The sequence below is a fragment of the Mauremys reevesii genome, linkage group 10 (genome assembly GCF_016161935.1).
Source record: "Mauremys reevesii isolate NIE-2019 linkage group 10, ASM1616193v1, whole genome shotgun sequence".
In the NCBI taxonomy this organism is placed as follows: domain Eukaryota; kingdom Metazoa; phylum Chordata; order Testudines; family Geoemydidae; genus Mauremys; species Mauremys reevesii.
Genome location: NC_052632.1, coordinates 22,581,821 through 22,595,899, shown reverse-complemented (window position 1 = coordinate 22,595,899; position 14,079 = coordinate 22,581,821). Strand labels below are relative to the sequence as shown.

The 14,079-nt window shown below is 41.3% G+C and overlaps 1 protein-coding gene across 3 annotated transcripts in view; it reads left to right on the top strand.

The window, feature by feature from the left end:
* MYO5A (myosin VA) overlaps positions 1 to 14,079 on the top strand; it is a 191,132-nt gene that overhangs the window by 76,276 nt on the left and 100,777 nt on the right. For all 3 annotated transcript variants that reach the window (XM_039492800.1, XM_039492799.1, XM_039492798.1), the window contains exon 4: positions 12,795 to 12,939. In XM_039492800.1, the coding sequence (XP_039348734.1) occupies positions 12,795 to 12,939 (145 nt within the window). The remainder of the gene's footprint in view (positions 1 to 12,794; positions 12,940 to 14,079) is intronic.

Sequence of the window (14,079 nt, the reverse complement as noted above, 5' to 3'; positions counted from 1 at the left end):
TGACACTTTTGTATTTTTATGTCTGATTTTGTAAGCAAGTAGTTTTGTAGTGAGGTGAAACTTGGGGGTGTGCAAGACAAATCTGGCACCTGAAAGGGATACAGTTGTCTGGAAAGGTTGAGAGCCACTGGTTTATGCATTGCAGTAGGAACAAAGCATAACAAGAATGAAAATCAAGGATATTCGAACAGAAGGCCTATAGATGTATGTTTCCTAGGGTATGTGCAGGGCTGCCCCTAGACATTGTGGTGCCCTATGCAGCCCTTCCGTGGGGGGATACCTAGGCCTCCGTGGGGGAGGGGGGAGCTGCACCCAAGGTCTGTGGGGGCAGGAGCAGTCTTGGGAGGGCAGGGGGGAACTGCCCTCCTGCACAAGCTGGCGGAGCGGAGTGGGTTGGGGCCGGGTTGCTCCACTTCCTGTCGCCCTGTGATTGCAGGGTGTGCCCGACCCCGCACTCATGGGGCGGAGGGAAGTGGAGTGACCTGGCCCCAGCTCGCTCCGCTCTGCTCCCCTGCTCCCAGCCTTGGGACTTGGGAGGGTAAGGGGGAGAACCGGCAGCATGGCTGGGGCCAGGTTGCTCCACTTCCCGCCCCCTGTGAGTGCAGGGCGCGCCCAACCCCTGCTTCAGTCCCCTGGGATGTAGCTCGGGGAAGGGGTGGGGTGGAGTGGGGGCGGGGCTGGGTTGGAGCAGGGGTGGGAAGGGGCAGAGCAGGGGTGGGGGCTTTGGGGAAGGAGTGGAGTGGGGGTGGGGCTGAATCGGAGCAAGGATGGGAAGAGGCGGGGTGGGGACGTGACGGGAGCTATGGGGAAGGGGTGGAGTGGGCGCGGGGCGAGAGTGGAGGCAGCTTTCCTGGCCGGTTCAGGTGGCTGGGGGATCAGGCTGGCCGCTGGAGCAACACTCAGCTGCATAGCAGCACAAGGAAATTTGGGGCACTTCGGAGCCCTAGGCAGCTGCATAGTTTGTTTATGGGTAAGGAAGGCCCTGGGTATATCTACACTGCTGGACTGTGAGAGCTGACTTGGGCTCGGGGCAAGGGGCTATTTAACTGTGGTGTAGACATTCGGGGCTTGGGCTGAAGCCTGGCTTCTATGACCACACCCGAGCGTCTGCACCACAATTATACAGCCCATTAGCATAAGCCTGAGTCAGCTGGCATGGGTCAGCCACAGGTTTTAATTACAGTGTAGACGTACCCCTAGAGGCCTGCCATGCCTCAGGCGGGTCTGTCTTCACTCCCTCCCATGACCTCTGTGGTCTGGGAGAACCACTTCTCATCAATGACTCTCAACAACCACTCACTCTCTCCCTTGAGAAAGTCACTTTTATCCCCTTAGAAGCCCTTTGTCTCTTGTTCCCAGTTCTGTGTTTACAGAGGTCGGAGGTGGTACATCAAAGCAAATTAGTCTAGTATTGTCCCTGAAATGTGACTAAATAGGTGACTTTCTGAAGCTATTGTCCTCTTTCCTGCTTAGATGCAACCAGACCTCGCTTGAATTCGTCCCTTGTATTCTGTCTTCTTAAGTCAGAAAAATAGAATATATAATATTCAAAAATTATTATAGACCAGCACCAAGTCAGTCACAGGGAAGCCAAGTGAAATTGGTGTGCACTTACAGAACTCTGGTTGCATGTGAAAACCATGTGCAGTTACAGTAGAACCTCAGAGTTACAAACACCTCAGGAATGGAGGTTGTTCATAACTGAAATGCTCGTAACTCTGAACAAAACGTTAGGGTTGTTCTTTCAAACAGCATTGACTTAATACAGCTTTGAAACTTCACTATGCAGAAGAAAAATGCTGCTTTTAACAATCTTAATTTAAATGAAACTGGCACAGGAACAGTTTCCTTACCTTGTCAAATCGCTTTTTTTAAACTTTCCTTTTTTTTAAAGTAGGTTATGTTTAATACAGTACTGCACTGTATTTGCTTTTGTTTTTGTGTCTGCTGCCTGACAGTGTACTTCCAGTTCCAAATGAGGTGTGTGGTTGACCGGTCAGTTCGTAACCCTGGTGTTCGTAACTCTGAGGTTCTACTGTATTTGATTTGTATGTTCAGACATGGGAATTTGGGCTATGTCTACACGACAGAACCTGTGTCGGTATAGCTATGTTGGCATAGCTCCCTAGTATCGCTGCAGTGTACACCGGGAGAAGAACTGTTTCTGCTGGTGTAGGAATGGCACCTTCCTGAACCACCTCTTCTGTCGGCACAGCTGTATCAACACTGTTCTTTTTTGTGAGCATAGCTATGTCATTAGGAGATGTGGGTTTTTTCAGACACCTGACTGAGCTAGCTATCCTGGTATATAAGTTTTTTAGTGTAAACCAGGCCCCAGAAACATAACTGTTGAATTTACATTTTGCATGTTGGCCTTTGAAAATTGGACTATTCTACTGTATACCCTAGAATAATATAAAGGTAGGTCAAATGAAGACTAAACAGGATTGAATTTCACTTTGATGTCATCTTAAGTCATTTTAAATTAAAGAAGGCTTGATAATTTTAGGGCAGTAATTGACCTGAGATCTGGAGGTAATTTGTTCAGCTTTCTTCTTCATTATTTCTTCAAATCTGTTCAAATCTGAACAAAGATTTGTGAATATTAAAAGGGAAAAGTGCATCTCAATTATTCTGAGAACCTTCTGGTAGCTATGTTTAAAATTCAGTGAACCTTGCTGCTTATGTTATATGATGTTTATGAAGTATAAAACACTGCCCGTTATGCAGTACAATGAGCCTAGATTTAGATAAATATTTAGCCATTTGTAGATTGATGACCACCCTCAAGATGAAAGATTTGGAGCTCTTTAGTTTGCGTGTGTACAGGAAGAATCATAATAGCAACCGAGGGGTGCAAATTTAATATAAAAGAAAATGAAATGTTACCATGACCCTTGCATTAGTAGATTTATGTATTTCTTATGGAAAATCCAGTGCAATTAAGATGGGTGTGAGACAAAGTGATAATTTTTGGTAATATTTTTATGAGGCCTACGTCTTCCTCAGTTTCCCCTATATTTTGCATTGCTACCCAGTGGAGGGGAGGGAGTGGGAAGGATTAAGTTTGCTTTCCCAGCAGACTAAGAGATGTAGATGTGCATGTCACCTCCCTGTCAGGGTGGAATGAAGAATCACCAAGGAACTGGTTAAAACCCACCCAGATCAACACTGGGGGCCAAAGAGACAATGCAAGCACCAATGACTCATGGATTTCCCCACCTCTCAGCAGGGAAGCTGACTAGAAACCCCAACTCAAGATCAAAGAACTTGAAGGTGTGTGGTGGGGGAGTAAAATGGGTTCTGGAACAAGTCTGGGCTCTCTCCCCAGATGATTGACTAAGAAAGTTAGAGAGAAAGCCAGAGAGCCTGGAAATGGAGTTCCCTGCAGTTTGGCTGGTAAATTGTTCTGGAATGACCAGGGTGGACTGTACTTTAACTTTAATGTTTCTATTCTAACCTAAGGATGTTCTATGCAAGGTTCCCCTTGACTAATAAACCCTACTGTTTTGAAAACTCTGCTGGAATGTCACTGTAAATACTTGTTGAAGTGCATTAATCCCTGAAGTCTCTACCAGGATCTGTCTCATTTGGACTTGCGGGACAGAGCTCATGGTGTGAAGCAGGAGCGCTGAAGTCCTAGAGGTTCAGTCTCAAGAGGCGGTGAAGCCCTGTGGCCTACCTTAAAGGAAGAATGACACATCTTAGAATCTTGCACATTGAAGGGGTTCCCCCAAGAGACTGATCCAAGTTGAGGAAGTAGCACTGATGCTGTGGGTATATGATAGGATGAAACCAAAAAAGTTCCATAGAAATTATTCTTAAAACCAGTAAAATTTATTAGTGAATTATGTCCCTGCTATTTTATAGGTTGGCTTAAAAATTCTGTAGAAAGTGTATATAATTTCTTTATTCAGTTCTCATGGGCTTTTCCATGAGGGATATTATTTGTCTTATGAAACTATTCTGAAATAAAGTAATTTAGTATATTAAAGTCTGGACATGTGGCTGTTGTTTTAGCTCAATGAGACTATTTTTGCCAGCATAGCCCAAAGCAGGATGGGATTGTTTTGAAGTTGCATAAAATCTGTAGCATCTCATTGATTTGCTCCATGAGTGTGAGTGGTTTTAAGAAATTTTTTTCTACATGTTTATCATGTTGAAGGCAAACTCCTCTCTAAGATGTCTAACAGATGTCTGAAACTAGGGAAGGAAATCATTTAGTATATTCCAAGTTGCAAAAAACTATTTCAGTTTGTTGCTAGATATGTAATCTTATTTCTCAAAGTAAAAATCCTTAGTCGTTTCAAATCATAACCATAAACGTAGACAATTTATATGAAGTTCAGTGCATTATTATGTATTTCTTAGCAGTTGTATAAATTGGTTGGAACGACAGCCACATGATTTATTAATCTCTGAAATGAGCGAAGAATCCAATTGCTCATTTAGCTGGGGGAATCCAGTGACAAAGCATCGCTAGTGAAGAGAGTGACTGTTTCCCAAAATATTTCTACAGCTTGGCAGTGTAGGCTTGCGTCAGTTGTTAGGCTTAGGCTGTATCTACATAGCCACTTTCAGCGCTAAAACTTTTGTTGTTCAGGGGTGTGAAAAAACACCCCCCTGAGCGACAAAAGTTTTAGCGCTGAAAAGCACCAGTATAGACAGAACTTTATTGCCAGGAGCTGTGCTCCCAGCGATAAAGCTACCACCGCTCGTTTGGGGGGGGGGGGGGGTTGTCGTCGCCGGGAGAGCTCTCCCTCAGTAATAAAGTGTGTCTATACTAGGGTGACCAGATGTCCCGATTTTTATAGGGACAGTCCTGATATTTGGGGCTTTTTCTTATATAGCTTCCTATTACCCCCTACCCCTTGTCCTGATTTTTCACCCTTCTATCTGGTCACCCTAGTCTATACTGCCCATGTTACAGCACTGCCGCGGCCACGCTGTAACGTGGTAGTGTAGACATACCCTAAGAGTCTTTATACTTGAGGCAGTGTAAGGATGCTTGTGTTGATTATTGCTTAATAAGTGCAAGGGGTATGAATAGTCTGTAGAGCCATTTGTATAGGAAGTTTAAAAAATGGATCAATGACTATAAGTAGTTGGGTCCAACGTTGCAGCCATTTTGTATGTGGAATTTTTCCCTGGGAAACTGTTAATAGCAGCCAAGTGTGTAAAAGTTTCCAGAAAAATGTAGGTATAAAGGCAAGAGTAAGAAGGAAAGGACAGAAATTCTCAAGGAATACTAAAGATCCCACATCTCTTGAACAAGTGAGAGGGAAGGAGACTCAACAAAGACCATTTATTGAAGCTATTTTTTGTATGATAAATTTCTTAGGGAACAACATGTTTTACTTAAATCTGATGTGAAAAAACATTATCCTCATCCAGCTCTTTTGACAAATCCTCTGAAGGGTAAATCTTTTTATTAGGGCTGTCGATTAATCACAGTTAACTCACGCGATTAACTCAAAAAAATTAAGCATGATCACAGTTTTATTCGCACTGTTAAACAATAGAATACCAATTGAAATTTATTAAATATTTTGGATGTTTTTCTACATTTTCATATATATTCTGTGTTGTAATTGAAATCAAAGTATATATTATTTTTTATTATAAATATTTGCACTGTAAACATGATAAAAGAAATAATATTTTTCAATTCACCTCATACAAGTAATGTAGTGTAATCTCTTTGTGGTGAAAGTGCAATTTACAAATGTCAGGGTTTTTTTGTTACATAACTGCATTCAAAAACAAAACAGTGTAAAACTTCAGAGCCTACAAGTCCACTCAGTCCTACTTCTTGTTCAGCCAGTCGCTAAGACAACAAGTTTGTTTACATTTACAGGAGATAATGCTGCCCTCTTCTTCTTTACAATGTCACCAGAAAGTGAAAACAGGCATTTGCATGGCATTTTTGTAGGTATTTACGTGCCAGATATGCTAAATATTTGTATGCCTCTTCATGCTTCTACCACCATTCCAGAGCACGTGCTTCCATGCTAATGATGCTCATTAAAAAATTGTTCATTAATTAAATTTGTGACTGAACTCCTTGGGGGAGAATTGTGTGTCTCCTGTTCTGTTTTACCTGCATTCTGCCATATATTTCATGTTATAGCAGTCTTGGATGATGACCCAGCACCTGTTGTTCATTTTAAGAACACTTTCACTGCAGAGTTCACAAAACGCAAAGAAGGTTTCAATGTGAGATTTCTAAAGATAACTACAGCACTTGACCCAAGGTTTAAGAATCTGAAGTGCCTTTCAAAATCTGAGAGAGACGAGGTGTGGAACATGCGTTCAGAATTCTTGAGAGCAACACTCCAATGCGAAAACTACAGAACCCAAACCACCAAAAATGAAAATCAACCTTCTGCTGGTGGCATCTGACTCAGATAATGAAAATGAACATGCGTCAGTCCGCACTGCTTTTGATTGTTATCGAGCAGAACCCGTCATTAGCATGGATGAATGTCCCCTGGAATGGTGGTGGAATCATAAAGGGACATATGAATCTTGAGCGCATCTGGCACGTGAATATCTTGCGACAACAGCTACAACAGTGCCATGAGAATGCTTGTTCTCACTTTCAGGTGACGTAAATAAGAAGAGAGCAGTATTATCTCCTGCAAATGTAAACAAACTTGTTTGAGCAATTGGCTGAACAAGAAATAGGACTGAATGGACTTCCAGGCTCTAAAATTTTACATTGTTTTATTTTTGAATGCAGGGTTTTTTTGGTACATAATTCTACATTTGTAAGTTCAACTTTCATGATAAAGAGATTGCATTACACTACTTGTATTAGGTGAATTGAAAAATACAATTTTTGTTTTTTTACAGTGCAAATATTTGTAACCAAAAATAAATATAAAGTGAGCACTGAACACTTTGTATTTTGTTGTAATTGAAATCAATATATTTGAAAATGTAGAAAACAGCCAAAAATATTTAAATAAATGATATTCTATTATTGTTTAAGAGCGCAATTAATTTTTTAATTGCACAATTAACCATGATTTTTTTTTTAATCGCTTGGCAGCCCTACTTTTTATTTTTTCCTACACAGAAAAAAATAAAGTCAAAAGATTATCTTGGACTAGGATCAGCTAAAATAGCTTCAGCCCTTGGCATTTTTGTTTGTTAGCATAAGTAATTTATTGTTTCAGATTAGAAATTGGAACATGTTTCTTTTTGTACTGAAACAGACCTGTACTGTTGTTTGTTTGTGAGTCTCTCTGCCAGTTCCACCAGTGCCAATGTCAATGAGATATTGAGGCTAACATGCTTGTACCATTACTCCCCCATGTCTCTTCACGGTGTTGTAATCACTGTGCTTTCCTGCATTTTGCAAGAGGTGGCAAACAGCCTCCTATTAGACAAGCGAGATATTTCTGAGAGCAGTTTATAGGAGGTGCTTCAGTAGCTAACAAGCAGCTGACACCCTCTTCTCCAGTACACCATATTGGCGCTCATCCATCATCAGTCAGACATGAGTTTGCTCAGAAGAATGGCTCATACTGCATCAGACCAATGGTCCATCTAGCCCAGTATCCTGTCTTTGACAGTGGCCAGTGCCAGATGCTTCAAAGGGAATGAACAGAACTGGGCAATTACTGAGTGATCTATCTTCTGTCGTCCAGTCCCAGCTTCTGGCAGTCAGAGATTTAGGGACACACAGAGAGATGGGGTTGCGTCCCTGACCACCTTGACTAATAGCTATTGATGGACCTATCCTCCATGAACAGATCTAATTCTTATTTTGAACACAGTTATACTTTTGGCTTTCACAACATCCCCTGGCAACAAGTTCCACAGATTAACTGTGCATTGCGCGAAGAAGTACTTCCTTGTGTTTGTGTTAAACCTGCTGTCTATTAATTTCATTGGGTGACCCGTGGTTCTTGTGTTCTGTGAAGGGGTAAATACCACTTCCCTATTCACTTTCTCCACATCATTCATGATTTTATGGACCCCTCTCATATCACACTTTAGTCATCTCTTTTCTAAACTGAATAGTCCCAGTCTTTTCAATCTCTCCTCATATGGAAGCTGTTCCATACCCCTGATAATTTATGTTGCCCTTTTCTGTACCTTTTCCAATTCAAATCTGTCTTTTTTTTGAGATGGGGCGACCAGAACTAAACTCAGTATTCAAAATGTGGCCTTTCCATGGATTTATGTAGTGGCACTGTGATATTTTCTGTCTTATTATCTATCTTGTTCCTAATATTTTGTTAGCTTTTTTGACTGCTGCTGCACATTGAGCGGATGTTTTCAGAGAACTATCCAGACTGACCCCAAGATCTCTTTCTTGAGCGGTAACAGATGATTTATGTTTTTCCAATGCTCATTACTTTGCATTTATCAACATTGAATTTCTTCTGCCATTTTGTTGCCAAGTCACTCTGTTTTGTGAGATCTTTTGTAACTCTTCACAGTCTGCTTTGGACTTAACTATCTTGAGTAATTTTGTATTGTCTACAAAATTTGCCACCTCACTGTTTATCCCTTTTTCCAGGTCATTTATGAATATGTTGAACAGCACTGGTCTCAGGACAGTTCTTTGTGGGACCCCACTATTTACCTCTCTCCACTGTGAAAACTGACCATTTATTCCTACCCTTTCCCCCTCATCTTACTGATCCACGGGAGGACCTTCCCTCTTGTCCCACGACTGTCTGCTTTGCTTAAGAGCCTTTGGTGAGGGACCTTGTAAAGGCCTTCTGAAAGTCCAAGTATACTATGTCCCGTGAATCATCTTTGTCCACATGCTTTTTTACAACCTTAAAGGATTCTAATAGATTGGTGAGGCATGATAAAAGCTGTGTTGACTCTTCCACAATGCATTATGTTCATCTATGTGTCTGATAATACTATTCTTTAATATAGTTTCAACCAATTTGCCTGGTGCTGAAATTAGGTTTACTGGCGTATAATTGCCAGGATCAACTCTGGAGCCTGTTTTTTTTTTTTTTTTAAATGGCATTACATTAGTTAACCTCCAGTTATCTGGTACAGAAGTGGATTTAAGAAATAGGTTACATACCCCAGTTGTTTTGCAATTTCATATTTGAGTTCCTTCAGAACTCTTGAGTGAATCCTATCTAGTCCTGGTGATGTACTAGTTTAATTTATCAGTTTGTTCCATAACCTCCTTTATTGACACCTCAATCAAGGACGGTTCCTCAGATTTGTTACCTAAAAAGAATGGCTCAGATATGCAGAGAAGTCTGATGCAAAGAATTCATTTAGCTTATCCATAAAAGCCTTGTCTTTCTTGAGTGCAGCTTTACCACTTCCATCATCCAGTGAAACCACTGATTGTTTGTCAGACTTCCTGCTTCCGATGTACTTTAAAAAAAATTGCTATTAGTTTTTTGCTAGTTGCTCTTCAGATTCTTTTTTGATCTGCCTAATTATACTTTTACCCTTGACTTGCCAGAGTTTACGTTCCTTTCTGTTTTCCACAGTAGGATTTGACTTCCAATTTTTACAGGATGCCTTTTTGTCTCTAACCAACTCTTTTAGTCTGTTGTTTAGCCATGGTGGCATTTTTTTGGTTCTCTTGCTGTTTTTTTAAAATTTGGGTTACACGTTTCATTTGAACTTCTATTATGGTGTTTTTAAAAAGTTTCCATGCAGACATTTCACTCTTTGGCTGTTCCTTTTAATTTCCAGTTAACTAACTTCCTCATTTGTGTAAGTTTGTCTTTTTTTTTTTTAAGTTAAATGCTACTGTGGTGGGTTTCTGTGGTATTTTGCCCCTTACAAGGATGTTACCTTTAATAACACGATCACTATTACTGAGAAGTTCAGCTATACAGTAACTCCTCACTTAAAATCATCCCAGTTAATGTTTCATTGTTACATTGCTGATCAATTAGAGAACAGGCTCGTTTAAAGTTGCGCAATGCTCATAAAGCTGTTTGGCAGCCGCCTGCTTTGTCCACCGTTTGCAGAAAGAACAGCCCATTGCAGCTGGCTTTTGGGGGGCTTGGAACCAGGGTGGACTGGCAGCCCCCCTATCAACTCCCCACTCCCCTAAGTTCCCTGTGTGGCAGCCACCCAGCAGGCTATCAATTGCTGGCAGTTCAGCTGTCCCTCCCCCCACTGCTATGTGCTGCTCCTGCCCTCTGCCTTGGAGCTGCTCCTGGGAGCCTCCTGCTTTCTGGGGGGGGGGGGGGGGGGAGGAAAGGGGTGCTAATGTCAGGGTATCCGCCTGCTCCTACCCCCTGCTTACCCCATCTCCATAGAGCGGGGGGGGGGGCAGAGGGAGACACGACATGGGGGAGCTTGCTAGCAGCAGCTGCTGTCTCAGCTTGCTGAGCTACTTTAAAAGGCAATGTACTTAGAGTGGGGTCAGCGTACTTAAAGGGACAATGCACATCTCTCTCTCTCACACACAGGATGTGTGTCTCTGTCTGCCATGCTGTCTCCCTTCCCTCCATTTGTGCTGCCTTGTAGAGTGTGAGGCTACATTAACAACAATGTGTTAACCCTTGAGGGCTCAGCCGAGTGCTAGTTCATCAGTCAGCACTAAGGCATTCCCTGGGAAATATTCCACCCTCTGACTCCACCACCTCAACCAAGCTTCACAATCATCATTGCTGTGTACGGTATTACATTGTTTGTTTAAAACACATACTGTGTGTATATCTGTATAATATATAGTTTTTTGTCTGGTGAAAAAAATTTCCCTGGAACCTAACCTCCCCACCATTTGCATTAATTCTTATGGGGAAATTGGATTCGCTTAACATTGTTTCGCTTAAAGTTGCATTTTTCAGGAACATAACTACAACGTTAAGCGTGGAGTTACTGTATTAATCTCTTGCATCAGATCATGGTCTCAGCCTCTTCATTGTGCAACCAGCTTAACTGTAGCCTTATTTATTTTTAATTTTGTATGGGTGAATCTGGCTTTGTTGAGAAACCTAGCATGTTCCGGGCAGACGTTGTTCATCCTTCTGCACAAAGATCTGCCAGTGCACCTTAATCCTGATTTGTAGCCCCTCGACAGTTCCATTCCTGTGCTCCTACCCCGCTCTGCCAGTGTACCTTAATAATGGTCTGTAACACCTCTGCTATTCCATTTCTGGGCTTCAGTCAAACTCAGACTACGGATTGTTTGGTACATCTGTGATGAGGACTAGAATACGATCCAATTATTTCCTTCTAACTTTTAACTTTTGATTAGCTGCTCATATTTTCAGTAGCAGGATTTGTAAAATTGGCACCTAAAAAAATTCCCTTAACTTGCAGGTGGGTAGGTGTGTGTGTGTGTTCGTTCTTGACTGTTCATTAAAGTATAAGGGCTTGGCATCTTTTTAAAAAAAAAAATAGAGACTTTAAGTTCAAGTCCCTGAGTCATTCCAGTGAAGTCATGTCTGATGGAAAAACACTGAGGTCTTTGTATCACAGGTTACATAGTTATGTCATGACATATAACATGTAATATATCTAAAGGAGCAGACGAGAATCCTTCCAATCCTTTTCCAAAAGGTATTTGCTCATTAGAAAGCTTGTTTGTGTTTTTATTTTGCTGTTTGCTTGATCTGTAAATATATGACATGATTTAGTCATCTGTAAAACTGGGATGATATTCGTAGCAGCAGGTCCAGATTTCAGATGCCTTTTCTTTGCTAGTCCATGAAAAATGTTTCACCTACTTTGTCTCAGTCATAATATTTAGGCCTGCACGCGGTCTTGTTTCTTTCCCTGAATTACAGACTTTTAGTGCTTTATAGAGAAAGTGAAGTTTGATTGCTGGGTATATTTAGATATGACACTGCTATAGAAATATCTGGTATGGGGGAATGAGGGAGACATGTTCATTCAAGTTGTGTTGCATAGAATGATGCCTGATGTGCTTATTAGACGGCCACAACTAGGATTACAACTTCTTTCTGTCCACATGGCAACCGCTTCCCTGCATGGCAGTGTCGTGAGAGACTTGAAATGGGAGATGTAGTAAGTTAAAAATATTGGCCTCACTTTCAGCTTGGTCTGAAATAATTGTGGGAGTGTGTTATAGCACTTTTAAATGTCTAACTATTTGATTTCCAAGTTCAGTCAGGACCCTAGGTGTGCCAGCTCTATGAAGTACATCTACCTTTATTTCTGAGCACTGGTTGGAGGCCACTATTCAAAACCAGGCCATTGTTTGTTAGAAATATTGATACTAAAATTTCTAATACTAGTTCTTTTATACTACAAATTTCTAATATTGACAGGTGGTGCCATAACATCAGGCACAAAGGGTTGACATGTCTGACATCATTAAGCCCTTATGTGAGAAGTGGGCACTATTTTATTTCAGAGCCTTTCTGTTAGATCCAAACAATTATAACTGAGCAAATCAGAGGCCATGATTTATAATAAAAGTTGGGAAGTACAGTCCTCACTGATCTTGTTACTGGGTAGAGCTGGCTGTTCATCATCAGTTAATGTCAGGCTGACTTACTCTAAATCCAAGCAACTTTTCATTCTTCAAACTCAAAACTTTAAAAATGGGGAAAGAGTAAAAGTCCTCCCTGATGATTTTCTTACAAGCAAGAAAATGAACTGTGTTCAAACTTTCAGGATTCAAATTTAGTACCTAATCCAAAACCCATAAAAATAGTGTCTTTCCATTTACTTCAGTGGGCTTCGGATCAGGACTTTGTTCTCTTCCAAGCAAAACATTTAAGAAAGATTAGAACAACATACACCTGGCTTTTGACACTTTTACCTTTCCAAATCAGCCATTATTAATAGATTTTGTTCCATTTCCTTTGTAGGTATCGTCTTGGTAGCCATAAATCCGTATGAGCAGCTGCCTATCTATGGCGAAGACATCATCAATGCATACAGTGGTCAGAATATGGGGGATATGGATCCACACATCTTTGCTGTGGCTGAAGAAGCATATAAACAGATGGCCAGGTTTGTGAAAAAACAGCCTTTGAATTCTGGTTCCCATAGGAATGAGGTCTTAAGTTCCCAGACAGTGGACTGACTCCGCTTTTATTTGTACTTAGTAGAAGGTGTTAAGTCTCTTTGCGCCACTGTTTTATTACTTTTAAAAACCTAATAAACCCATGAAATTAAGAAAACAATGAAAAAAATTGTCTCTTACAGACAATACTCATTTGATAGGTAATGGGAAGAATCCACTGGAACTGTTCAGAATTTAGGTCTGTAAGGGACAATGTTGTTTCAGACTGATAAGTAACAGAGGGCTATTTTTGGACCACTATCTATTTTTAAGGAACAAATAATTGTGCTTTAAGAATGCAGATATTTTACAGTATTTACTTATAACCCAACACAAAAGATGATTAATCTATGGGTAATCTTAACAATACCCAGGCTTTGGAGAACTGGCTCTTATTCATATCAGTGAAGCCAGAGCTGTACAAGTTAGGTTTGGAAAATAACTCATCATTCAGTATTTTGAAGGGCAAAAGAAAATTGCAGAGTGTCTGTAGAGTACAGATACTTGAAATTAAAATACTGTAATGATGCCACTACTGCAAGACAGTGAATTCTTACTTTAAGTGTTCTTTGAAAATGGATTGTTCAACCCAGGAAAGTGGGCAGTGAAATCCAGCCGGTCTCTCTCAAGGTCATGCCAACCAGAGAATTTGAAACATTTCAGTTTTTGAATGCAGACCGTGGTGTTTGTTCATGTACAGTTAACAAAATGGATCCTCATGCCGTATTGTTATGGATAGAAGTTTTTGACATCCTTGTCCTTCAAGACATATAGCCATTAAACAAGATGGATTTTTAAAAAAAAACAGGGTAAGTCATCATAGACTTTAAGGCCAAGAGGGACCATCATGATCATCTAGTCCAGAGATCGGCAACCTTTGGCACGCGGCCTGTCAGGGAAAGCCCCGAGTGGGCTAGGCAGGTTTGTTTACCTGCAGTGTCTGCAGGTTCGGCCGATCGCAGCTCCCATTGGCCGGGGTCCCAGGCCAACGGGGGCTGCGGGAAGTGGTGCAGGCTGAGGGATGTGATGGCTGCCCTTCCCGCAGCTCCCATTGGCTTGGGACGATGAACCCCAGCCAGTGGAAGTTG